The 26,654-nt window shown below is 41.9% G+C and overlaps 2 protein-coding genes and 1 long non-coding RNA gene across 4 annotated transcripts; all 3 read left to right on the forward strand.

Moving 5' to 3' along the window:
* The first annotated feature begins 4,109 nt into the window (after window positions 1-4,109).
* Window positions 4,110-4,657, forward strand: LOC145903942 (uncharacterized). Its single transcript, XR_014402701.1, has 3 exons — window positions 4,110-4,216; window positions 4,277-4,360; window positions 4,537-4,657. It is a non-coding gene; the product is annotated as an uncharacterized LOC145903942 (long non-coding RNA).
* Window positions 4,658-4,818: 161 nt separating this feature from the next.
* LOC145902762 (uncharacterized) lies at window positions 4,819-15,539 on the forward strand. The gene is made up of 33 exons (XM_082990862.1): window positions 4,819-5,003; window positions 5,072-5,190; window positions 5,255-5,363; window positions 5,424-5,581; window positions 5,759-5,990; window positions 6,404-6,646; window positions 6,890-7,035; window positions 7,100-7,189; window positions 7,248-7,336; window positions 7,414-7,582; window positions 7,760-7,840; window positions 7,910-8,092; window positions 8,291-8,486; window positions 8,702-8,926; window positions 9,025-9,155; window positions 9,257-9,473; window positions 9,629-9,883; window positions 10,027-10,196; window positions 10,265-11,554; window positions 11,620-11,723; window positions 11,795-11,945; window positions 12,082-12,156; window positions 12,222-12,401; window positions 12,770-12,977; window positions 13,092-13,194; window positions 13,283-13,389; window positions 13,572-13,663; window positions 13,733-13,940; window positions 14,037-14,166; window positions 14,235-14,359; window positions 14,438-14,628; window positions 14,810-15,014; window positions 15,275-15,539. Exons 1-33 carry the CDS (start codon window positions 4,819-4,821, stop codon window positions 15,537-15,539), a joined length of 6,432 nt encoding a protein of 2,143 aa, XP_082846988.1.
* On the forward strand, window positions 15,403-26,466 carry LOC145901938 (uncharacterized). 2 transcript variants are annotated; one of them, XM_082989757.1, is made up of 27 exons: window positions 15,403-15,535; window positions 15,759-15,916; window positions 16,112-16,319; window positions 16,537-16,740; window positions 16,802-16,932; window positions 16,989-17,054; window positions 17,145-17,248; window positions 17,324-17,498; window positions 17,587-17,708; window positions 17,785-17,808; window positions 17,942-18,077; window positions 18,324-18,407; window positions 18,477-18,668; window positions 18,861-18,968; window positions 19,027-19,132; window positions 19,291-19,401; window positions 19,467-19,589; window positions 19,683-19,837; window positions 19,931-20,065; window positions 20,125-20,260; window positions 20,337-20,579; window positions 20,683-20,849; window positions 21,044-21,196; window positions 21,256-21,349; window positions 21,564-21,640; window positions 21,981-25,993; window positions 26,196-26,466. In XM_082989757.1, exons 2-26 carry the CDS (start codon window positions 15,850-15,852, stop codon window positions 25,991-25,993), a joined length of 7,134 nt encoding a protein of 2,377 aa, XP_082845883.1. In that variant the 5' UTR covers window positions 15,403-15,535; window positions 15,759-15,849; the 3' UTR covers window positions 26,196-26,466. The 2 variants fall into 2 exon arrangements, with proteins under 2 accessions (XP_082845883.1, XP_082845884.1); XM_082989758.1 differs by having other exon boundaries at window positions 20,128-20,260.
* The last annotated feature ends 188 nt before the right edge of the window (window positions 26,467-26,654 follow it).

The raw sequence follows: 26,654 nt of genomic DNA on the forward strand, positions 1-26,654 counted from the left end.
GTAAGATGTAATACATATTTAGAACCATAAAGAATGCCGTTGTGGAAACGGATTTGGTCTTTACAACCAAAGTTGGACCAATGGCTCCGAATGCAATAGCGCATGTGAGAAAACACCATCCGACAATTGCGGAGGCTTCCTGAAAAATTCTGTCTATCGAACAGGTTTGTGCTTGTGTTCCTCGCATTGATCATTGCTATTAAATGTCCCCAATCCTAGGTAACAGTCGTCATGACGAAATGTGCATTCTGGGAAGATTTTACTTGAAAGGAAACTTTACCAATGACATTACAGAAGGTAATTTTTGTTTTAAAACGTCATCAGCTCGACAAATGCCTATAACTGCCACATTTTAAGTTGGATTGAGTAAACATTTCATTTTTTCGCAATATGTCTGCGTCAGATTATCTAAATTCAATATTCTTTCCTTCCCACAGGCGTAAGTCTTAAGCGCTGTGTAGCAAACGCCCAGTCTAAAAGAAACCAGGACTGCAAAATGTGGTCGTACAACGGCACACACTGCAAGCTCATATATGAATCCTGGTTGTTGCTCGATACACAACAAGTGCACAGTTTTGCCGTCGGAGAGCAGGCCTATACTGGGTTTACCGACTGCAGTATGATATGGGGTGGACGGAGTAGATCGGGTATATACATCGTCTACATGCATTGCACACCCTTTTTGCGATGTTGGTTACTTTATCGTATTTTATTATGTATTTCTAATAGATTATTGCTTGAAGTTTAAGTAGCACGGTTGTTTTGTATGTTGAAATTTGTTTTGTATGTTGAATTTTTAGATCAAGTTTATCAACACACAGCCCCAAATGCAGCAGGTAGGCAATGGTAGTGTTCTAACGCTATTGAACGTACAATACAAACTTGGCATATGACAATACAAAATTATTAAAAAAACTTGTTAAAGTTGTTTTTTTCTGTCTTTTGTATCTTTGTTGGCAGATATTTTGCTCCACAATATTAAAATCCACCCAGTTTCAAGCAACGTAAACTTTCTATTTCAGGAAAGTATTCCCGCCTCGCTTTTTTGAACAAAACAGCATACGACTCAATACTGCTCACCTCACAATCGAGTTTGGGATCAACTTTTGATACGTGGACGGTTGGCGACGAGTATTATGAAGACGAGTGGAGGCTTCTGGGCACGAGCATAACTGGAAATAATCAGCAACAATCAAACGTCACAAGTGAACTGGCCAGGTTATCAATTGATAGTGGATTGCGAAACTTTGGGCATTTGAGATCTACTTTCAATATTGTACTTATAGATCAATCCAAGGTCATGGAGTCACTCTGCCAACGGGACTATCTCTCATCGCTGAAGATTCCGTCAACAGGTACTGGAGAATTGAATGCCCGAGCGCCTATGTAGGGCTTGGAGACGTGGTGTCAAATTCTACCTCACAGCCAAGCGTGGATCACTTTGCCTGTGTACATGAAATTTTCTTGTCGCCTGGAAGACTTTCTCCGAAACCAGTTTGGTAAGACGGATAAATGTTAATAAACTTTACTGCAAAGTTTTGGTGCACTGAAATATCTTGGTTCCGGAAGCAAGTTCATTGGTCTGTTTTCAACAACAACGAAACATGCTTCTTTACCATTTTCTTACCTATTTCCTTTTGTTACCATATGTATTTTAGGACGATACCGAACAGCGAACTAGAAGTGCGAGAAATATTTGCCTCTGAAGAATGTCCCGGCCGTAATCTGTCTCACTTCGTCGTTGTAAACTACTCCGAACCTGCAATAAGTGTGCAAGTCCTGAAACCCATCGACAGTAAGTGTTTTATAAATTTTATAAGAGTTTTGCAAGAAGCATAAATAGCTCGTTTATCTGATAAACACAAATACCGGTTTGTCGCCGATGTAATGCATGACGTATTTGTTACGGAATTATTTCGGCAGCTTTGCAATTAAGCGGTTAGATGTTTTTGGGTGGCGATGTTATCCCCCAATTAATCCTTCTACCTAATTCGGTACTTTTCACAAAACTGCCTCCCTAATTCTGATACTGCCCAGAACCCTGCAATAACGGCTCACCACAAAGCCAAAGTAACCCAGGCTGATTTAACTTATTGGACTCACACAACACTGAGATGTTCATAACGCGACGCCCAGAAGAAGACTCGCCCGTTTTAGGGAAATCGTTCGTTACACTAAAACACCAACCAATCAAGATGCGCCTTCCCGACACACGGCACATCCGGGGCATACAAAAATATAAGTGGAGCGTTAAATAATAGGAAAGGGAGGGGAGACGAAGGTAATAAAATAGTGTGGTGAAAGTAGGTGAAGTGGGAGACTTAAAAGCGATATACGTGGGTAAAACAACATGTTAAATGAAGTGGTACCAACGAAAGAAAACAGTGAAATTGCAAGGTGCCGGGAAGAAAGGTGAAAACAATGAAATACAAACAATAACAATGACTAACAAAAGTGTACGGTGACGTGGAGTAAATAAAATTCATTACATATTTCTGTTCATTGGTTTTTATCATCGCCCTTATTACGTTCTCATGTGTTGTCTTTACGGCGTAAGTTCGTGCTGCAGGAGGTGTTGTTGCGTTGCGTGTCGTGTCGTGTCATTCTGCTAATCTTATCTTTGCGCCACTGAAGTCTCGCCTTCCATTGCCGTGTAGTGCACAGGGAAGGCAGTAGCACAGGACTTCTTGATTTCGTACTTTAGTAGTTTTATTTTATTTTAATTCATTTTATTTATTTTATTTCATTCTTTGATTTATTTACCGCATAGCTTTCTGTGTTTACTTGCGAATTGGAATTTGCAGAAACTGAGGATGCCCGTCCAGGCGAAATCGATTTTTTAATATTGTTAATAAATCAGCTGACTTCAATTTGAAACTTCTGTTAGTTTCGCAATATTGACTTAATACGTTGCTTTACATTTACTATGCATCATACTTGATTAGCTGATTATAAGTAAAACAGCACAACCATTCTATTTACAGAACTGACTGTGCATTGCGAGCCAACTATTCCCAAGCCTACTCCGATATCAATGCCGACAACACCGACACCGATTTCAACCACAGCTCCGGAACCGCAAACGTCTCCAATTACGGCAGGCAAGCAATATTCACACACTCTCTACTTGATCCATCACCTATCTAATGGAGCGGCATCTGATTTAAACTGTGTTAAGGTGACGCTCTTTCTGGTTGGGGATGCTACAACGTGAGAGACGTGGTGCTAAAAGGTAGAGAAGTTAACGCAACCGAACTGGACGGAAAGATCTACAAAGACTCGTGTCGGGTATGCCACAGTATTTACTACCTTTTAGAATGCAATAACTCTGTTTTCTGACACTTATTATTGTCAAACTTTTACATACTGCTGTGTAAGTACTAACTTGAAAATCTACACCTTGCGATGGTGGTTCTTTATCTGTAAAATATTAAAATATTCGTTATAATTCGAACCAAAGTGATGCTGTGCATGCAAAGTATAAACCGAGCGACCATAAATATTATTGAAATAAGGATGCCTGCTTAAAAACACCCGACTGCCTTGTATGGAGTTTCGTTCCCGCTCTACTTGTCCCTTGGAGTAAAGAGCCGCACGTCAGCGAGCGTTGCTATCACGTGTTCGAAGACGACCTGGTGGAAAATCTTACCCTCGATGACGCGCCAGACGCTTTTATGGGCTTCAGCACTTGTCACAGTGGTAGGCTAACAACGCATTGTGTTAAAAATAATTCCAGCATAATAGATGGTTTAACAGGTTACATTGGCTGCTTTGCCGACACTGCGGGTTTGCGCGATCTCGAAGAAAACGGAACCATCCGCGGGGCAACGGTTGATGTTTGTAAGAGCAAGTGCCTTGCTAAAGAAGCGGCGTACTTTGGGCTTCAGGCAAGTAATTTGTAAACTTTTTGTCAACTTAAATCCTGCGAGGATTGCAAGCGATATAAAAATCATTCAAAATTAAATTAACCCAAGACAAAAAGACAAGGGTAAAAGGCAATACGCAAGAGAAAAGTTTTCTCGTTAAACAATTGAAAGATTTGCGAAATATTATCATGCTTTGATTATACATTCTCAGTTTGGCCAAGAATGCTGGTGTGGAAAGGCATTTGGAAGTCATGGCTGGATGCCAACTGAACAAAGTTGCTCAATGCCTTGCATTGCAAATAATTCTCAAATATGTGGAAACAACGCAACCAACTCCTTGTACAGAACAGGTGAGAACAAGAAACATGTGCATAATCATTAAACGTTTGCATTAACTTGTCTGTTTTTAGGATTGTTTGGAAACGATTCTATGTTTGTTCTTGGCCAAGTTCAACTGTCGTCGGACGTCCTTGCCCGGGCACGTGTTATTAGAGGTAATATTTTGCGCAACTAAAACAGTGTTCACTGGGCTGTTTGGCGTAGTTTCTCATCACAACTGACATAAAAAAGCAAAACGTAGTCTGATGCCATGTGGAATTTTATGCAAGTTGTGAATTCATCTGACTGCATACACAACAACAGATTTCACTTTACGCATTGGTTTTAACAGAAAGAGCAATATACGATTGTCGGTTTCGGTGCACTTGGGATTGCAAGTTGTGGTCGCACAACGGTACTCATTGCTTCCTGGTGAACGAGCAGTTGTCAAAGAGCCTGACTTTGACTGGGGGGCTGAGGTTGGCCCCTGGAATTAGATCTTTTCTCGGCTTTCCGGTGCAGTATCCACCTCCGAGTAAGTATTGAGTGTGTAAATGTAATTAGTGCCAATTTTTGATCATATTTTTTATTTCAAATAGGGGAACTCATTTCGTCAACAAGTACGCGATTGCAGATGAACGTTAAAACGCTGCGAGTCCCTATAAGAGCTGCCACCCTTTTCCACAAGATAAGCAATAAGGAGTTCTTTTCTGTGCTCCCTGATTTATTTAACCTTACCGGGTATTACCCTCTTGGTCAAATGGGTCTCGTCAACAAGACTTCAACGGTTAACCTCCAACCATCGGTCGTTTTAGCCAAGTAAGACTGTTTTAAATACATGCTTATATGGAACTTTTAATAGGTGATAATATTAATCTTACTTTCAGGGCAGTTGTCGGCCGGCCTCTTTCCCCTCCTGACTTTATGCATGCAATTTGGTCTCGCCATCTCTTGCCCTCCAGCACACAGATTCCTCTTTCCTTTTACCACATAGAGTGTCCGAACGGTGAGTGAAACCACCTTACTTACATCAACAACCTAAAGAAATTAAATCGTTGGTTGTATTTCAGGTTATTCTTCTCTCGGTGATGTGGGATCACTTTCAACAAAAGTCCCGGACAAGTACAAATGTGTCCATAATGACTTCTTAAGACCTTTGGCCGTCGGGCCAGCTTTGATGTACGTTCATTGAAGTTTATTTGCCTGATCTAAACGGCAAGGTATTACAATTTTCTTCAGGTCCGAAACTGACGCCGAGTTTCACGATGTATCGGCCTGGGAAACGAAACCAGTGAATCCCGAGGACTGGAACTTTCACTTTTTCAAAGTTGTAGATCACTTGAGTGAACCTGAAGGGGACCACCTGCACTTGTTCACCTTACCTAAGATTCTTCCTGGTTTGTTGTGGTGTTTTACAGTTTTTTTTTCATCGTTCAAAAATCACCGTTGAGTGCATAGAATGTTAAGCTCAGGAGCAAAGATCCGTGAGTGCAAAGCAATAATGTCAGCTGATAAATTCAGATAATCTTTATTTATCTGTATTAAACTTACAATATACTTGTATTGCTTGCCAGATCCAGACGGTTCGTATTCGTATAAATTGCAAGACCTATCGGAAATTGAAGTAACCTCAATCATGCAAATGGTTCCAACGATAGAGGCATTCTACAGACAGCCGAACGAAACATCTGTAATGAAGATCTTTAGAACGTTTGATGCCGGACCCTTTGTCAACAGCGGTTATTTCAAAATTGGCCAGGTTGCATCAGCGGACAGCAGTTTTGAAGCAGAGGTCTCCATCTCAAGGTAGACTGTATTTAGTGCATAACTGACATCATGAAAGCCATTTTGCAAGCTACGTATTCAGCTTTTATTGAAATCATTAGCCGTTTTTATCATGCTGCAATTTGAGGTAGCGAAAATATGCGCATATTATAAACCAGCACTTGGGCGCACAACTTAAACACACATGCAAAAAATGGAAAATGCTTTGATTTATTTTGCATAAAAAATAAGAACAGTGGTATTTACCAAGACGTTTGTTCCTCAAAAAGAAAACGGTATGACAGCCCTCATTGTGGACGTGCTGCATTCAAACCAATGGCGTACCGCATTTATCTCATGTGCCCTGCATTGTTTACCTCTGTATCACCAACCCTGTAATGTAGACAGAGTCACCACCAGAAATCACGGCAAAAACACCAAATCATTGATTTTAGAAACATACAAGGTGATCCGCTATCAGAGCCAACAGGAATAGAGCTTGTTGGTGGAGTGAGAGCATTTGCCGATCCAGAAGAAGTGGCCTCTCTTCAAATACATTTCTGGAAGCTTGTATGCAAACCAGGCTACCACGCGTTGGGTGACGTGGCCACTACGTCTAGGAATCCACCGGATGTACGAAACTTTTCCTGCATTCATAGAAAGCATTTGACACCAGCGCACGCCGGAGGACTGATATGGTAAAACGGATTGAGTGACACGTGCAACTGTTATTCAAGGAATTCATTTTCCACCGAATACTGGCTACGGCAGTACGCGTTTTGTATCAAAGGCAAACTTTTTCTTTCTAAGCAAAGAATATTTGGATTGATGTGTTGATGGTTCACCCGCAATAGGCAACGTGGATCGACATACCCTAAATAATCAAAATGGTTGAGATGATTGTTTATTTCAGTTTGTTTGATTTATTCTTGTATTGATAGGAGGCATCAATCTCAGAATGGTCCTTTGGAGGTGATTAGGGTTGAGCCCGATTCTTGTGACCTGGGTCAACAGATGAAGTTCTTCATAGCTTCAGAACCAAAAAATGTCAGTGGAAGAGATCTCTACGTCCTTAAGAAAAGCCCTGGTTAGTCTCCAATGCGCGTATCTTGAAATGTAACCGTTTATAACACCAGTATCGATTGGTGCAGATCTTACGTACTATTGTCAACCTGGTGTGCGATACCCGACCAGCATTGTTGGCACCACCATCGTGCGCGAAATACCGTTACTCGCTGCAGGTAAAGTGCTCTTCGTTCATCCCATAATGTTTTATAAAGTCTTATTTAATCTTTTTAGTGCTGCAAGACAGCTACGTACCCTTTCTCCGAAACTACATTCTCCGTGGAAGTTTAGTTGCGGGGGTCACTGATCATTTGGCATGCAAGGTACGACCTTTACCTTCCACAGAGTTATTAAATTATGCGTTTGATGCAAGATCCAAATAATGTTTTGATGTTCTCAGGATGCTTGCTTCGGATCGTGCGTCGCTTCGAGTTACCTCCCTGATTTTACGATACCAAATCGCTCCGTTTGTTATCATACGTCACGTGACACACTTCTCAGTGACGTGGACTTGCGTCGCTCTGACGGAGCGTTTACGTACATTAACCAACGTCAGGTCGCTGCGGAAGGTAATGTTCATTCAACATCTGTCAACATTGAAAATTTTTAATAATCTTGTTAAAAAGTAAGATGAAAACCGAACTGTTGAAACTATAGAATTATATTCCCATCAGACTTTCTCCGTGATACTATAATATACACTTGTGCATAGTACATATAGGTGTACATACACCATTGTTGTCTAGGGACCAACGTCAGTCAAGCAGCATGCCCTCTCATGCCAGTTTATCTTATGACAAACAATTCAAATCAAATTGCTTCAACCGGTAAGATATTGATTTTTAAGCAAAAACGAGGTAAATCATATTTTACCCAACTTTATCGCTTTCCAGCAGGTTTAATATCTGCGGAAACGTGTGCTCGGCTATGTCGAAGCAACAAGTCAAACTGTGATGTTTGGTCGAGCAACTCAACCCACTGTATGCGTGCATCTTTCTCAAACCTCCAGAACGCTGGATTGCGTTTGGATGTTAGAGTGGGAGGATTGACCGGATTTGCTTCGTGCGACAATATGAAAGGTTGGCCACTTGGTTGTGCCTGCGCACCCATACTAAAGCGTTGAAATTCTAATTGTTTTCTCCAATTTGTTTGTGCCTTTGTTGTTTGCATAGTAAAGTCGTAAAAATTTGTTCCAGAAAAAATCCTATAATTTTTTTCCTACAATCACTTGAAGCTTCATTAAAACACACTCCCTTTTTTCTATTAAATTACTTTAGGTCTGATGGTCTACGACAACCGACGCAAGCTTGAAGTTCTCCTTGGAAAAAGCAACGGACGCCTATCGCTGTTTGCAAACTCCAGTAATCAACCATACGAATTTCGCGCTTACCAAGCTGATGAAATGTCCGGTTATCTTCTGGTCGGAATGGCCGCAAACGGCACGAGCATAGATGTTTTGCCTGTATTTGCTCGGTGAGTGAAGTTAATTTATATTGGCGTTTCTTAATTTTTTCGCTTTTATTGCATACTATTCAAGTATGTACGTATTCTGTCCGGAAAAACAATACATTGTACAACGAAATACGTAAAATAAAGGTCCTTCACGGTATTATCTGAAATTTATTTTATCATTTGTCTCTGAGAACGACATTAAATCGGCACAGTGCTAAACGCATATAATATTACAGGTCACCCGACTCTAATGTACTACTTCATCCTCTTGAAATTACCGAAATTGTACCGAGTTCTACTTACCAATTTACACACGGTCACATGTGGAAAGTAATCTGTCCTGTTGGTTCTTCTTCACTCGGCCCTCTCACCACCTCTACCCATGCACCTCCAAACGTGGAGAGTGTGGGTTGCATTAGAAATCAGTTTCTTACACCCGCCCACTACGGTTCTGTTTTCAGGTACGGGTAAACTTTGTGCGTGTTTGCATTTATGGGTGCAAGTTCAAAAAGTTACTTGGTGAAACTTAGGCTGAAAGTTAAAAGTTTTTGTTTGGCAGCCACATTTCTGCGGGATCAAGTCTACGTATGATAAATTCTACCAACGGGTCCTCAACTCCTTTCATCTTCCTGGCAACTCAAGGCCTGGATACTGGGAATGCCACTTACACATTGCCGAAGACCAGTTCAGGTATGATAAAGATAAGGGTTAGTTTCGTGCAAATCGACAGGATAAAATGTACCTTTGTGGCGAATGCGAAAACTTCAAATCACTGACAGAAGTGTTTACAGTGAACGATGGCATTCACCTATATACTCACGGTGCTGCAATGATGCTGGAAAGTAGAAAACGTCAAGCACAAAGAAGCGATATTGAAATTATTTCAGTGCGGATCGCAGATACCCTGAACGACGTATGGAAGCCAATTAATTTCATTAATGGATGGATGGCTTTGGGAGAAATGTTTACTAAAACTGCTAATTTTGACAGAAAAATACTGGAAGTTCGGTAAGGGTGTAATTCCACACATCGGCTTTTTGTTTACTATTAGAAGTACGTGAGATGCATGTTTACTAAATCTTTGAATTTACTTAGCCGGTATATGTGAGCATCAGGCCAAAAACTTACACGAAACGTACATAATAGTGGCATATTGTTGTCAGAAACATATACGGAAAAGGAGCTGTGCCGGCCGCCGGGAGCACCACCATAGGTGCCATTGGCGTTAGCCGCAACTTCCACGAAGAGCATTTGGGCAAAATATTTAATCTAACTTTTTACCAACTAAACTGCCCACCGTCTTATGTCAGCCTATCCGATGTTGTGAAGAAAGAAAGTTCGGTTGACGTTCCACATGCTGGTTTCTCTTGCGTGCACAATGTTTTTGCTACTCCTGGTCGATTGGCGGCTCCAATGTTGTAAGTATATTTGGTTGTTGTGGGATGACAGAGAGAGGAAACTTTGGAAACACAGTTTTTATTTCCCTACAACCTTTGTTTACACAACCACGTTTCTCTGACACTATCAGAAAAGTTAAACGAGATATATTTATTTATTGCAGTTCGCTTCCGAATTCGTACTCAGCATCAAACGGCAATTTGCAGGCACAGAAAATTGAAGCAATATCCTCCGGGGGCCAGTCTTCATCCTTTGCTGCTGCGACTCACAGCATTGGTGATACGAGAAGACAATATTATGTCTTAAGAAAATCTGGAAGCAACATGATCGCAGGTATATCAATCGAACCAAAACACAAGTCTAACTCCACGATGACAACAATGTTTACATTAAATTTTCAGGGGGAACCAGAGTACTTGTTAGTTCATCTTCCAGACAATCTGGTCACATCCCTGCCATTTCGGTAATGGACAAGAGTGTGCCATCTTCGGCAAGACTTGCGTCAATACCCATGTCAATGATCACAAATCCCGCCACGAATACAGCCACTTCAACAACAACGCAAGTTCCAACCACCGTAAAAACAACCACTTCTACAACAAGCACTCCAGCCACAACCACCAAGTTGACTACAACGACAGCAAGCACAATGGCTCCAACCACCACCAAAACAACCACTTCGGCAACAACGCCACCAACAACAATGGCTCCAACCACCACCAAAACAACCACTTCGGCAACAACGACACCAACAACAATGGCTCCAACTACCACCAAAACAACCACTTCGGCAACAACGACACCAACAACAATGGCTCCAACTACCACCAAAACAACCACTTTGGCAACAACGACACCAACTACCACCAAAACAACCACTTTGGCAACAACGACACCAACAACAATGGCTCCAACTACCACCAAAACAACCACTTTGGCAACAACGACACCAACAACAATGGCTCCAACCACCACCAAAACAACCACTTCGGCAACAACGACACCAACAACAATGGCTCCAACCACCACCAAAACAACCACTTCAGCAACAACGACACCAACAACAATGGCTCCAACTACCACCAAAACAACCACTTCGGCAACAACGACACCAACAACAATGGCTCCAACTACCACCAAAACAACCACTTCGGCAACAACGACACCAACTACCACCAAAACAACCACTTTGGCAACAACGACACCAACAACAATGGCTCCAACTACCACCAAAACAACCACTTTGGCAACAACGACACCAACAACAATGGCTCCAACCACCACCAAAACAACCACTTCGGCAACAACGACACCAACTACCACCAAAACAACCACTTTGGCAACAACGACACCAACAACAATGGCTCCAACTACCACCAAAACAACCACTTTGGCAACAACGACACCAACAACCGTGGCTCCAACTACCACCAAAACATCCACTTCGGCAACAACGACACCAACTACCACCAAAACAACCACTTTGGCAACAACGACACCAACAACCGTGGCTCCAACTACCACCAAAACAACCACTACGGCAACAACGACACCAACAACAATGGCTCCAACTACCACCAAAACAACAACTTCGACAACAATGACACCAGTTCCAACCACCACTAAAACTGCAACTACAATATCAAGCGCAGGCATTGACAGCTTCGACTACTTTTTGCAAGAACGAGGACGTAAGGATTATGTTTCCTACTGAGCAACTGGTGACAATAAAAAAACCTTTTTCAACTTCTTTCAGAAATTTCATTCGACACTTTCCTGCTCTACATGAAAAACTTTACAAAACAGGGAGTATTGTTCAAGGGTGATTTTGTTGGAAGGATGACACAGAGTAGATGTAAGGTAAGAACTTCGATTACATTAATGGACAATATTTGATCTGATGTCGAATTTCACAACGTTTTTTTTTACAGGAAACCTGCGCCGAGGATTTTAATTGCCTCAGTTGGAGTCATACAATTGGTTTTGCGGGTCGGTGTTACCAAGTTTTCGCCATGGCTGGTATAAAGGTTAAAGTTGAAAGTTCACCTGGAGCAGTTCTTGGTTTTACGCAAACAGATTCAGGTAAAATTCCAACACGACAAGAAACCTTTTTTGTAAAATGTTAAACGGATTTCTCGCAGTTTAGTGAATTGTACCATTTTTATGTAACCATTAACTGCTTCTTGGTATAACATCATACACTGATTTTCACTCTTAGCATCATCTTATGGGGACTGCGTTATTCCAAACGTGAAACTCACAGTCAGTGGCAATCCTAATCTTCCAACATCCGGTGAGGATTTAATTTCATAATTACGGAAACCGATTCAAATGAAAAAAATCGTGTTTGTCCTCAAGGCACAAATTCGGACCTGGAATGCAGAAGGTTGTGTGGCAACAGCAAAACGTGCGTAATGTGGTCTCACAACGGTGGCAAGTGTGAGTACGTGTCCGCAAAGGTCATGCAAGATCACAACGTCACCGTGTCGTCGCTACCTGGCCCATCTGTCGGGTTTGGTGTCTGTTTTGATGAGACAAGTAAGTCGTGAATAACTGAGTTCAAAACCACAGCCACAATACAATTTTGTCCGCCAAGGAAAAGGACTGGGAGAAGCTGGGAAACAAAAACAGTAAAGATTACGATTTAGGGCGGTGGTTGTCAGTGGGGTGAGCAAAACTGTAGTGGGGTTCGAAGCTTTAAGACAAAATGAGCCAATCTCTGTGTAATCCTCCGAATATGTCACGTTAAATTTACTGAAAATTCAAAATATGTAATTTTTTTTATTTTGGTTGGCCATTACATAAGAAGTGCTGCCTGGGTCAAATATTGTGCAGAATCCACTAGTGTGGTGGATAATTAGTATCATTCCCCGTTTTGGAACAAACCATACTCCTACCTGTTGCAGCTAACTTCTACGAATGGAACATTACAACATCGTCACTGCAAACGTTCACACCGTCCTTACTTTCCGTGTCACAGCAGTACAGCACTTTTGCATCAGGAAATACAGTTGTGTCAGCTTTCCACTTGTCATATTTATATCCTGGATACCATGTCATTGGACAACCAATTTCTTTTGGAAGCGGGCGACCTTCGCACTTGCTTATTGCCAGGTCAGCTTTGTTTGATTTTTTTTGACATCTTGTTGCTATTTATGAGAAAGTAAATTATGAGGTAAAACAGAAGAATGAAAGAAAGCCTTATTTCTGATTTTCATGCTTTTAAAGAAACGCGTATGGGGGATCTCTAGCATCACCGTGGGATGCGACTGCCACGAAAACGCTAGTAAATGGAACGATATGGTCTCTCGTGTGTCCCACTGGCTACAAGGTATAGTTTGATTGGTGCTAACCTTATATTTTGCTAGCACAAAGCTGCTCTGTTTATCGAAATGTTTGTACAAGTTTGTGTGCTTTAGGCTATGGGAAATTTTATTTTTCCTACCAACGTGGCAAAGCAGGATATACTTGACACGCACAAGTGTGTGCTCGATTCTCTTCTTCAAAACACAACCATCACATTAAAGTGAGCGAAGCAACTTTTGTCTTGATTTAAGTTCTTCGTTATGTGTTGTGCCGATAATGTATGGCCGCTATTGACACTCTCTTTACTACTATTATGCATATGGCTTTTGTTTGGCAGATCTACCTATCTGTATGTACATTTAGCTTGTTTGAAAGTTTTAGGCAAATTTGATGTTTTCTTAGAAATCTAAACCATCAGCAAATCCAGACCGTAAGCGAAGGATTTTTCAAGCTCGGGACAAACACAAGACCGTACACTCTCTCCACCGAGCTGGGTGAGTAAACTTTCCTTTGCCGTGAGCGTTTGTTTGTGCAGCAATCCACTTGATAGCCATGTCAAACAGACTCTAGCGCAAGAAATTCCTACGAGACAACGAAATACGCCGCGATGCAAGTTCAGCTATTTTCGTCCAAGCGTGTGTCAACTTTGAAGAGCCTCGAGAACAATCCGCTGTACTTCTTTGGGGCGAACGTGAACGATGTTGGATGGATAGAAGGAGCGCAGCATGCATCGCTGTATCAGATATTTCCAGAGAGATTGGTCGCATACAGGTTTAGTATCAACGATATGTGTGTAATTTAATCCTATGTAAGGAAGGTTGAAAAGGACGCTTACAAATATATTACCAAACACATCATTGATCGCAGGAATTTGGCCGGGGATGCTATTGTCTTCCCAATAGGAATGCATCTAATTGGAACGATGAAAGGTACAGAAGTTCACCACGGTCTCCACAACCCCTCACAGATGGTCAACTACACATTTTGGAGGCTACAGGTAATATGTAGCTTCTTAATTTCCAATGCGAATATGTGATGCGTGTTTGCAAATCTGTTTTCTTGCAGTGTCCCGAGTTTTACCATGCATTGGGTGATGTTGTTGTAATGGATGGACCTTCGCCTGTTTTAAACCATCACGCATGTGTCCACAAGGACTTTCTCTACGAAGGTTACCTCGGCCAAGCAATGTGGTAAAAATTTCAAAAAGCAAATGTCGCAAAACTGCCATTGCATTTTGTAATCATACCACAATATATGTTTATTAATAGGATGGACGAATCAGGTACTGGCGATGGATTGAAAGTGTGGCAGGTAAAAGACTGCCAAGAAGAAACGCAGAGATCGTTTATTGCAACATCCGACACATCAGGACCAAGACGGGATATTTACTACCTCAGGCCACTTGGTGCAAAATATGGAGATGATGAACCGCAATGTTCGCAATTATACCAAGATCCAGGTGATCTACAAGTTTTGTGCAAACTTTACCTGTGCGCATTGTTGTTGAATCGAAGATGACGAGTTGAAATAATGATCTTGAAAAATAGAACAACCATCTTTTTAAACAACATAAACCCAGAGCACGCCTATTCGACTTTTGACTTTTCTATGATAAGTATTAACTTTTGATCCAACTTTAGGCGAATTATTTGTCAGCACGGGAAATGGTAACGAACTTGAGTTACGCACTGGCTGGGATTGGAAAAACACATTGTCTTGGAACAATTCTAATTCACCCATCAGTATATGGGAACCGCACGATCCAAATAATCAATATTTCGTTCTCGGTCACACAGCTGTGAAAGGCCTGGCTAAACCTTCGTCAGCAAGCGCAGTTATGGCCAGGTGGGTACTACTTAATTTTTTTGGTAAAAAGTGTTGTGTATTTGTATGGGACATATTTTATTCTTATTTGTGAGTTGGTTACAAAATAGAACTGAATTTTTTTGGACTGACTTTTGTAGTGAAAAATGTACACAATCTTTCGCGAGTTCCTCTTGTTTAATCAGATGGAAATACAAAATCGAATCATCCTAAAAAAGCTCTAGCCAAAAATAGAGTTACAACACTAAACGCAATGGACAATCGTGCTTTCTCTTTGCCAGGTCGCTGACCGGTAACGCACTTGCCGTGCCAGACGATATAGCCAGCTATTGGTCTGTTGGTTTTCCAACCATGCCTGGTCTCGCCAACGGCACACTTTGGCACATGCACTGCCCGAAAGGTTTTGTCTCGCTTGGAGACATTTCAACTCCCATACCCGCTTTCGCATTGAGCTCCAGTTCATTCCGGTTCAACAGAAACAAATACCGCTGCGTTGCCGAGGAGTTCGCTGTCCCAACTACGGCTGCTGACCAGCCTTTGTGGTAAGTTTATTTTGGAATATGAAATTGGGCCAGTGACAGTCACATTTTTTTAATCTTGAAACATAAATATCATGCAAAGGTGGTAAATTTAGACTTCAGTTAGTGTTTGTTCATAGCGTTCGGCAAATTGACGTCAAACCATCCACCGATGTGACAAAATTACGATACTAAATTATTTTGATTTGTCAAGATATGTTACCACATGCATAATATTTCCATACAGGTACGTCAACACATCATCATATGGCAAGGCGTCAATTTGGCCGGTGGCGATCCCAGAAAACGCAGACGAAATCACAGGGCAATTTGGTTTTATGAAAGGTGCAGATCACGTTACAAGGCCCGAGATAAAACTTCACACACTTCGACCTCATACCAGAAGTAAGTTCTAATAGGACAAATGATCTTTGTATTAGATGCAGCTCAAGTTACCGACGAGCCACAAGGGTAAAAAGCGATACTAGAGTTGTTATCAATTAAACTTCTTGAAACGTCGGTTGTGGGACCAAATAAATAAATAATACAACTGCACAACATAGTTTGTAATATACAAACAAATATAAACTCACGTTTCAGGTTTCAACAACACACTCATATACAGCAGCACGCGCGCTCTTTACTTGAAGAAAACGCAAGCTGTGGAAAAGGTCCAGGAAATTGTTGTTCGGTCGTTTGTCAATTTTATCTACTCGTTCTGGCAAGCGAAGCCAATGGAAGGCTACAAAATCATCGGTCAGGTCGCTGCGAGTGGAGCAAACTTTCAGGGCCACAGTTATGTGATTAGGTAAAAAACACGCTCTTACATAGAATGTGTGTTCGCGCAAAACCGGATGCCTTTTCAGGGCAAACGGTAATTTCATAGCGCAGTCATGTTGAAATGTATTTAAGGTTTCTTTAGCACTGCGCGACCGCAATATTGGTATGACTGTTTTTTTTACCTTTATTTCATATTATAAGTAGACGTCACATTTTTGAAAAACGATTCAAACATTTTGTTGCAGAGATGTCAACAACACGGCTTCAATTTCTTCCCCGGTGAAATACCAGTGGATTGGTACGTGTCGCTCAGCAGCGTGCGCGCTATGGAAAATAGTGTGCAGGGCCGACTACAGAGCTTTATCAGATTTTATTCTCCCTCTTGGTGAATATCCAAATCTCGCGAACATCGCCTGCGTTCACAAGGACTTCGTCGCCGCAGTAAAAAGGTGGAATAATAAACGTAGTTAAACTGTAACGTGACCAGAAAATAAGTACATATTGTTGCAGTGGCCGCTTCGCCTCCGTGGACAACTTCGATTTGGAAAAGATACGAAAACGTTCGAGGTGTGACGTAGTCGATTTCAACTTCTTCGCGGCTTCCGGGGTTCACCTGATTTACTCACTTAAAAATGGCACAGGTCAGTTTCCGGGACGTCAGAATAAATGTGCGTGCGCTCACTTGCAGTATTTTTAGACTTCGCAGGTTGTTTGAGGGACAACGCAGGTACAACGTTAGAAGGCCGCAGCAGCTCTGTGGGAGGTAACAAAACTGATTTTATTTTAAACACAAATGTTTAGCTGAACGACATGATAATAGTTGACTTGTGTTTTTATTCTCCCACACGGACAGATTCTACATGGTTTGGTTGCTTTTCAAAGCGCGACGTTGTTCTTCTTGGAAAAGCACAAAGTGCTGTAAATGACTTCGGTGAACCGGATCTCGTTACTTGTCAGGTATTAGTTGGATGAGATACCACAGCACCCACCTCGTTTCGTCAAACTTTCTTTTTAAATTGTGTTTTTGTGCAGATGTATTGCAGAATGAATCAGGAATGTTTCGCATGGAGTTATTCCATTGGGACTGAAAACGGTGACAACTGTTACTATGTTTACCGGCAAGACAACTTGCAAGACCTTGAGCTGAAATATTCTCCTGGTGCCTTTATGGAAACCAAGAGTTGCGATGTTGAAAGACTGAAAAGCAGTACGTCGTTATTTTCATCGAATTTTTGATAAAAATATAAATTTATCAGCTAAGTTACATCGTGAATAAAACCTTGATTCACTTTCAGCGTACATTGGGTGCTACGTTGATTCCTCTGAGTTCAATGTGGTCGCTATGGAAACGGGCGCAACAATAGACACGTGTTTAGCAAGTTGTTCCTCAAAAGGATATCCATTTGCGGCACTACAGGTATGCAGTGTAATAAAATGTTAACTAGACTGTATGTTGTCAGAACACTAACGCATGTTGCACGTTTGTGTTACAGAGAAAAACACCATCGTCGGAAAAGGTAAGATCGCCTCGAACACTCTTTCTGTACAATCACATTGAAACATAGGCATTCCGGTTCCACAATATATCGGCATTACTTTGCGATTTTACATTACGTTGTTCGCAAACAAAAGTGGCTTCGACTGGTTTAGATTCAAGATCAATGTCGTTGCGGGAAGACGTTTGGTGGTTCTGGGCCGAGCGATGAGTCCATGTGCTACTACCGCTGTCAGCTTCAAAGCTCGCAGACTTGCGGAGGAGATTCTGGCATGTCGGTGCATGCCACAGGTGCAGTACTAGACAAATGACTGTCAAGACGGCACGTTGTGGTCCAATACATTATATGTCGTTTTATATTAATCTTTTGTCCTAATAGTTCTATGGTGTGACTTTTAACAGTGGCCCTGTCTGTAGCTTACTATGAAAACATTATTGACTCTAATGCTAATATACATCATTTTTCTTTACTTGATAGGCAGGACCATGCCATTTCCATAAAATTGCAAGTTTACATAATTAATTTTCATTTCTTAGGATTGGACGATTCTGACCAAAACATGTGTTTAATCGGAAAGTTGCAGATAGTTCTTACCAACCAGACCCAAGCTCTGAAACAAGGTAAACTCTTCGCACAAACTAAATTGTTTCTCAATCGAACTAAATGTTTCGCATTTCAACTATTTATAGGCTCACTGACGCTGCCCCAATGCCAGTCAACGTGTGCACAGTCCACGAACTGTTGGATTTGGGCCTTCAACACCACACAGTGTTTACATCTTCCTGTTGAGTATTTTAACCAGTCGGGACTTTCATCGTTCAGGGTCGACAGATCGTTCTCTGAGTGGTTTGTTGGCTTCGCGAGATGTGCCAACGAATCAGGTGATGTTATTAATCATAACAGCTATCCATACACCAACAAATATCATTACTTTTTTCGATACGAATATACTGTAACCTGGTCCAACATACATCTTGCTAAGGAAAGTTACATATAGGCGGGATTACCAATCTGCCGATACCAAAATATAATATATATGTAATGTATTGAACAAAAATATGTGTTTTGTTCAGGTCTCATCTACGAGGAAAAGAACTATCAGACGCAGTTCGTTGCAACTTACCAACAATCGGGTAAAGTCCTCCTTGAAACTGTAACGTCGATGGCATCAGATAGTGAAGGTATTTCTTAAATTATTGAAATGAAAATAAACACAAATGCAACGCTTCTGCACAACAGGCAATTTCGAAGTTTTGGAACAAAGCGACGACGAAGGTGTTAAATTCGGCCAAGTCGGTCGAACCGATGATTCACAGTTGTTCGGGCCTCTTTTGGCAATTTCAAAGTAAGTTGCCGTAGGGAATTATTCATACTTTTAAGTTGTAACCCTTGATATCGATAAACAACATTTCGATTTCGGCCGTTCTGTGAAAATGTATGTCGCTGTCCGAGTTTCTATTCTGTGTAAAAACGCAAAATAAATATTATTTCGTATGCGATCAGCACCTCCAGCGTCAGAAACACGGTGGACGCCGAATACGAACAGATCTGGCCGGAGGTCCCCGACAACGACGATGAAGAACCGTATAGTGGAGGAAGGTTCTGGAAACTAATGTACGTAAAATCGCAAGAAACCTTGGCAAAGCTCGACTTGTTGAGACAAACATGTGTTTTTACAGTTGTCCTCCCGGTTACCAATCTCTGGGAGACGTTTCTAGCCCTGGTATTGATCCACCGACTGGGTTATACAAGTGCATTCACCAAAGTTTGGTGCGGGAGGCAAGAATAGGACCAAGAATGTGGTTGGTGTTATTTCTTGTTTTTCTAGAAATAAAAGAAAACCTGACTAAAAGTTTTACCTTTGCAAAACCTATCCCTAAACTTCGATGGTTTAGGGCGAGACAAGGCAGTCTAGATCTTGGAAACATTAGTGTGTGGTCAATAGAATCTTCGACACCCTCCTCCATTCAGAAGAGCAGTTACTTCGTTGTCAGCACCAACTTTGAGAAACCGAACAGAAAAGTCCATGAACTTAGACCAGACCTCGCAGGTGCAAAACTGTGTCAAAAATGATAAGCTTATCGGCTGTGATAAAAGTACTACTATGCTTAATATGCAACGAAAAACTTTTGTTTGAACGAAGATGTCACGGGACGATGGAAAAAAACGGTTCTAAGTGAAGATCTAAGATTCGAAGCAAAGTTGAGCTTCGACAATCGTAAAAACTTGGCGATCAAACCCAGCAACACATCTCCACTCCCGACTCTTCTTCACCAACGTATGTTTATGACATAAACCACAGAGTTTATCAATTTATATGAGTTTCTATGTTTAAAGCAGGAAGATTCTCTATGGGCAACAGCACCAGCTGGTTGGCACTCGTGGAGCCGAGAATTTACGGCGATTGGAAGATTTTCGGACAGCAAGTGAAATCAAATAAGCTTGACGAGTCGCGCGGCGTCCGAATGGGAAGGTAATGCATGATTACTTCGGGCTGATACTTCGTAGGTACAAAAATTTTGTGTAACTATTTTGTGTTTTGTTTACAGAAACTTAGAGGGTCATGCGCTCCAAGAAGCTTCAGCGTTAAAAGAAGTTGCCAGTTTTGATTCACTTAACGCTACCGGTTCCACTCTTCGGTGGACATTGATGGAATTCTCCTGTCCGCCACATCACAGAGCATTGGGTCAGATCGTAAAACCTTTCGGTTACTTGAGCGAATCGAGCCGAGATCAATACGTTTGCGTACATGAAGCCTTTCTTACAAATGCGCAGCTTGGGCATGAACTCTGGTGAGAAAATCATTTTGTTATATTTTTTAGATGAAGCGTAGACAACAATACTTACATTCTTATGGATTGTGATATCGTAACTTTAAAATGACTTTTTGAGCAGGAAATTTACCGCGGGTGTGCATGGAGTTGATTCAAATGCGAAAACGTTAACATTGTACCGTGTGGTGCCCGTTGATGACACTGGTGAGAGCCTGGGATTCTTTCACGCGGTGATTAACGAAGACGTAAAGTCTGTGGGTCAGCTCTACACCTTAAAGCAACATGCAGGTAATTATTATAAAATTTTGTAAAACTACATGAGGGTTAATAGTATAAGTTCTGCCAATGAATGTACCTTTATAGTTTTACTTAGAAAATAGAGTAATTTTCTGTTGTTATGCTTGCAAATCGCTTACATGCAACCATGTACTTCATGATTTCTTTTGTGTGCTGCTCGATGTATAATTATCAATTTTATGCAGACGGTATGTATCCAGCATTTATTCCTCCGCCACTTATCTTCGCCGACGGCAAGGAAGAATCCAATGTAATAGTGAAGCCGTCAGTTGGACGACCACCAGGTGGCGCTGATGCTGGGTCTCCGGACAAGAGCACGGGCAATCGAAGTCCGCATTGTAAATGCCAATTTTTTAAACAGCAATAATTGAAAATTTTAACAACGTTATTATTTCAGCGTGCGAGGTGCTCTCCCCATTTCTAATTGCTTTCATTATCGCTGTAATCCTTCTCCTCATTGTCCTTGCAATTCTCATCTACACTTGTCACAAGTAAGTTTCTCCATCTTAACAGAGTTAACTTCCTGTAGTTTTCGAAAGACATGTAAAAACATATGACTTTGCGTTTGGTAAAACTCAAAATAATCCGACTGAACCAAGATTGGTTCGGTAGTTACAGTGTTAACGAAATACATAAGCCCTATGATTGATTGCGGGGTTTACCTTATAGGGAACTCGTATAAATGATATATTTTAACTTTCAAAGACACCGGAAGGCTCGCTTGCGCGCCAGCGCCAAAAAATTTGCCCTGGGAATCGAAAGCTCTCGGGAGGATTATGAAGGTAGAAACCAGAAAAACAGTTTGCGTATCTTTGAACAAACACCTAACATATAATGATTTCATATACGAGTATTAAATTTGACTATTGGGAAAACTGGGGGCATGGGATTGGGCGCAAGCAGTAGCTTTCCTGTGCAGTAAAGTGGCAATGTACAAATTATGAGCGTATGTTTCGGTGTAGATATAGACAGGAAGCCGCAAAATAATTTTTAGAGTGAACGGCGCTGCATTCAACACAAGGTTGGTGAAAACAGCACTTACTGCACTGCTTGCGCCCACTGCCACAAACCACTTAATTTCTTCTTTAAACATCTCTGCAGCGTTTGCTTTTTTATTTGTAGTGGGTGGTGTACCTCTGCTTGGGCATGATTCACATGAAATCAGTGCGACTCTTGCGGCCACACAGCGGCAGCAAAGCGCACTCGGTGCAACCATGCTTGGAGGCGCTATGGCAAGCGCTAAAGCCTCAACCACCGCCCAGTCTAAATATAACGGGTCCGGTACAGTTCACGGTTTCACACAAGCGTCTAGTGCAAGTGCTTGGGAAAATGAGGCACTCATTTCAGGCAAAATCTCTCCAACTGAAAGACACGCTAAAGAAGTTATAGAGGGGAAAGTGTACTATCAACATTCACGCTATGCACAAGGCCCTAGAAATCCGGAGGTCATGGCCTACTCTGCAACTCTTCCCAGTGGTTTTAGGCAAGAAGGAAGTCGTGGTGAAATCGCTTTCAGGGGGGGCACGGCGTCTCGATTTAACAGAGAAGCCAACAAATCAGTATACAAAACAGTAAACAAACCAGTTTACAAAGGTAGCAAAGAATACTTGGAGCTGCAGTCACCCACTGATGGCGAGTTTGTCATCAACCAAACGAGCAAGACATTTGAAAATCACAGGCTTTTAAATCAAGGCGATATGGCCCAAATGGGTGAAGGTGCTTCTTCAACAAGCTCTAAGTCTGATTCCGATCGGTCGGCGATAATGTCGTTTCAAAGCAGCTCCCAAGATTCGAGTGTGGATTATGGGGAGATGGTCCTTGGTTCTGATAGCGGTGAAGTTACCGTGGTGAGGCAGGGCAATGTTGCTGATGTATATGGCTTTCCTGAAAACCAACAGGGATCAGGGAATATTATTCATTCCAAGGTGGAATCCAACGAATTGCTAACTGACGACCGGATATCAGCAAGCCACGATGTGGCAGGGAGTAACTTTGCTGCTCAAATGGCCACCAGAACATCCGTGAGCGGAAGAGGTTCTTCAGACCGATCAGTTGCATCAGTACATGAAAACTGGGATAGAAATAAAGGAATCAGCTCTTCGAATATCAATTCTCCAGAACCAACAACGCACAACGAAGCCAAGACAAACTTTCTAGACACCGAAATCTATCGACTATCTTCTGACAAAAGTATCTCAAGGAGTGGAAAATTCCCAACGGCCTCGGAAGTACAACTACTTGGAAGTGCAGTTAGTGCCACAAATGGACGATCACAGGGCAACACCCGTTACACTGGTTTACAAGGCGACCAACAATTCGATAAACAAAGCAAATTTGTGGCTCAAAATACCTACCATTATGATGCAGCCATGCCGGCAAGTGACGCATCACAATTTGTGCACAAGAACAAACGTGTAGAAAAATGTACTGACGAGCATATGAAAGATGAAAATATTCTAAAAGAAGGGGAAGATACAAATTACAATCACGATGTCTATAACACACACGAAATATTTGCAAAGTCTAGAGTAGATGGAGGTTTGAATAACTCACAGGATAGGAATACTGTGACTGGATACGGTGCTGCTCACGACCGAGGTTTAGACCAATTTACACAAAATGCTATCCGTGGTGTAAACTTACCAGGGGAATCTCTTCTTTTTAACGACAAGCTCAACACTGACCGAAGCATGGTGACAAATACCGATGAGTACCAATCACGGGAAAACGATCAGCAAAGTCTGTCAAATACGCTTGTATCACAGACGATTCATCAAAGCTCTTCACAAACTTCAAACGGGGTAGATTTTCAAAACGACGATAAAGAGTTTGGACAATTTGTACAAAACATTTCCGATACATCGCAACAGCGCCAGGATTCACCTGAAACAATCTTTATGAATGAGAAAAATTCGCATGTGTCGCGAAAATACGGTGAAGCACTTCGGCAATCTGACACTCTTTCCAGCCAAGCACCAGGCCAGTATCAAAAAGAGCCACACAAAGCCTTGAGGGAAGGTGGTGCTGATATCGACAAATTAACTCAAAATGAAGACAGACGGGCAGTGCTTGAGACTGTTCACGAACATTACCACGAATCCGATGATAGCGTGCAAAGACCGCAAGTACCAACGAATATGTCTCACAAAAAACAAGCTGTTGATATCCAAGCACCATTCTCCACAGGTGTTGTTGCAGCTGCCTTAGCGCAGAGGAGACATGGAGCTGAACAATTCAATCATGCAGATGCAATGCAAAGGGGAAAAACAACGGGAAGTGAAATTGACAATGTACGCAGGAAAGTTGGAGGAAGTATGCAAAACGGCGGTAGCATGAATGATGGCATTGCAATGCATTCTTCAAGTGCATCTGACAATATTCAGACACAGCAAAATAGTCAAGGTGATAATATTACCTCGTCCAAAGAAACCATCCGGACTTCTCAAACGGGGCAATCGCGAAATTATCAGTCACGTGGTTCCCAGAAACCCGTTGTTGGTGAAAGACGATTTTCATCCACATACCAACATGGCCACCAGACTCGATCTATGCTCAATCGCAAATCCAGCGATAACCAAGAAAACGACATAAACAGAAAGTCGAGCATCATTCCAGCCACTTCCAGACAAAAATATAACTTTGCTTCCAGTACCGAGCAGCAACAGTCACCTTTCTGCAACTCAAACCAAAGCGGGTTTGGCGAGAAATCAGGCAAAGTTGCACAAGACCAGCAAGAAGAAATAAGAAGTATTGATACAAGACATAGCGTGCATGATGAAACCAGTGGTTTACAAAGAAACAGTGTTTTTGGTCAAGCTATTCACAACTATGACAGCGAGAAAATGCAAATACTGAATCAGAAAAATGCTGACACTTCCGTACAGTCTTCAAACAGTCCGAAACCCCGGATGCCTATCGGTTATGCCGCTTCAGGAAGTAATGTTTCTGTAAACAAGAACGCAAAATCCGCAATTACCACATCGGATTTAACAGAAAGCCACGAAAGCGGGATTTCACAGCAAGCGTCGGACATAAACAACCGACAAGCTTCCACTGGACATAGAAACCTCAAGGAAAGAAGAACAAGCTTCTTGGAGCATGTTCATCACCATCATCACAATGCCGGTAATATTGGCGTTGCAGAAAGCCATGACCATTTCAAAGATGCTTCTACAGAAAAAGCTGAGTCGTCAGAAACGGAAATTACCCGAACCTCTAGCGCTGAAACAACAAACAATAGTACAAGCCAAACAAGGCGCCTTTCCTCTTACAATGCATTTGTTTATGCTGGCTCCCCCAGCGTAAAAGCCCAAGCAGAAAACTTTGTAAAATCTGGATCGGGACAATCAAACCAATTATCTGGATCAAAACAAGCAGCCAGTGTCGAAAATCACAAAGTTTCTGCCAAGTCCAGAGCGTATACCCCGCGAGGTTTTGTCAAAACCGACGACGCCAGAGCTTCGATCAAGCAAGTCAGTTCGTCGGAACGCCGTGAAAGCAACGTCTCATTTTCTGCGATGACAAAACAACAGGAATCAAACGGAAGTCGAGATAATGAGGACGAAGGATTCACAAAGTTAACGCAGATTAAACCTGGACCTGAAATGCGACGAGAAAATTTATCATCGAGACATGAGGAAGTCATCGCGAAATCCCAGGCGCATAAACAAGAAAATATTTCTCCCACAAAGCGCTTCAAGGAGCGATTTAATACATGGAATAAGTCATTAGAAAGCCGGCATCAATCGCCAAACTCCCCATCTCCGAAAAAGCCAAAGTCTGCACTTAAGCCCAAGCCTGCGATCAAACCCAAGCCAAGCCATCTGAAAAAGAAATTTACCAAGCCTGAAGACAAGCGGTCCCGTACGGAGGAATCCACTGCTACGTCTCACAACTTATCACATCTCAACACAAATATAGCCAAGAGGTCAAATTCAGTGGAAGGTCCTCGGCTTTACGCTCTGGAACCTTCTCCGGTACCCGAAAGGGTTTTAGTTCAATACGAACGTAACCAAGTCGTTCGAGGGAATTCCAGGATTCAATTACATCGTTCGTCCATACAGTCAAACCTGCCATTGCGAAGGTTCACTATCTCAGTGTTGAACGACGATAAATCCGCAAATTCGGATGATTAGGTAAAGCCCAATTGGGCGCTGCATGTTTTGCATCATTATTCTGCGTTCAGTTTTACTTTTGCTTCGCTGTGTAAACTATTGTATGCATTGTATCGATTTTAACGCCTTGCTGGTAATATTTCTTCAAACCAGAACTTAATCTGAGCAATTATTGCTTTTATACTCCTCTACATGTCTACACATCTAATCGTTTTTACCACAGAAACGATGAAGAGATTTGCGGCAATGACGTCACTGTACCGAGACGCGAAGTTGGCAACGTTGCGGGACTGGAACACGGCAGGATCCAAATGAACGCAGCGCGAGTCAACATTTCTGAGTTTCTTCCGCTAAACTGCATCTCCAGCCATTCCAATGCACATTCAGAAGCTTATTTGCGTTGTCGTTTTTTGTCCATTTCGTGTAAACAGAAATGATGACACTTGTACTGATATATTTTGCGAAGTGTCAAATGACTTTCAACTGCTCATGCGCTGCAGTCGTGAATAAATATTTTTGAAATGAAATTTGGAGAGGTAGACGCATGATTGTAAAACGTAATGCAAAACGACTTGTATTGTGATCTAGAAGCCTGTTATTCTCTAGACAAAACCAAAATAACGAGAACAAAAGTCCTGGTTTGGTGTTTTTGTACTTGAAATTCCGGTGAGACGAAGGCAAA

Source organism: Ascidia mentula, chromosome 5 (genome assembly GCF_947561715.1).
Source record: "Ascidia mentula chromosome 5, kaAscMent1.1, whole genome shotgun sequence".
NCBI lineage: Eukaryota > Metazoa > Chordata > Ascidiacea > Phlebobranchia > Ascidiidae > Ascidia > Ascidia mentula.

What these genes read in the sequence shown, in the direction of transcription:
- LOC145902762 (XM_082990862.1), top strand. Translation starts at nt 4,819, where the DNA reads ATGAACGTTAAAACGCTGCGAGTCCCTATAAGAGCTGCCACCCTTTTC. An exon ending in TCGCACTTGCTTATTGCCAG is followed by an intron (nt 12,978 to 13,091) that starts GTCAGCTTTGTT and finishes ATGCTTTTAAAG; the next exon opens with AAACGCGTATGGGGGATCTC. An exon ending in AACACAACCATCACATTAAA is followed by an intron (nt 13,390 to 13,571) that starts GTGAGCGAAGCA and finishes ATGTTTTCTTAG; the next exon opens with AAATCTAAACCATCAGCAAA.
- LOC145901938 (XM_082989757.1), top strand. Translation starts at nt 15,850, where the DNA reads ATGAAAGGTGCAGATCACGTTACAAGGCCCGAGATAAAACTTCACACA. An exon ending in ACTTAGACCAGACCTCGCAG is followed by an intron (nt 19,838 to 19,930) that starts GTGCAAAACTGT and finishes GTTTGAACGAAG; the next exon opens with ATGTCACGGGACGATGGAAA. An exon ending in CACCTTAAAGCAACATGCAG is followed by an intron (nt 20,850 to 21,043) that starts GTAATTATTATA and finishes AATTTTATGCAG; the next exon opens with ACGGTATGTATCCAGCATTT.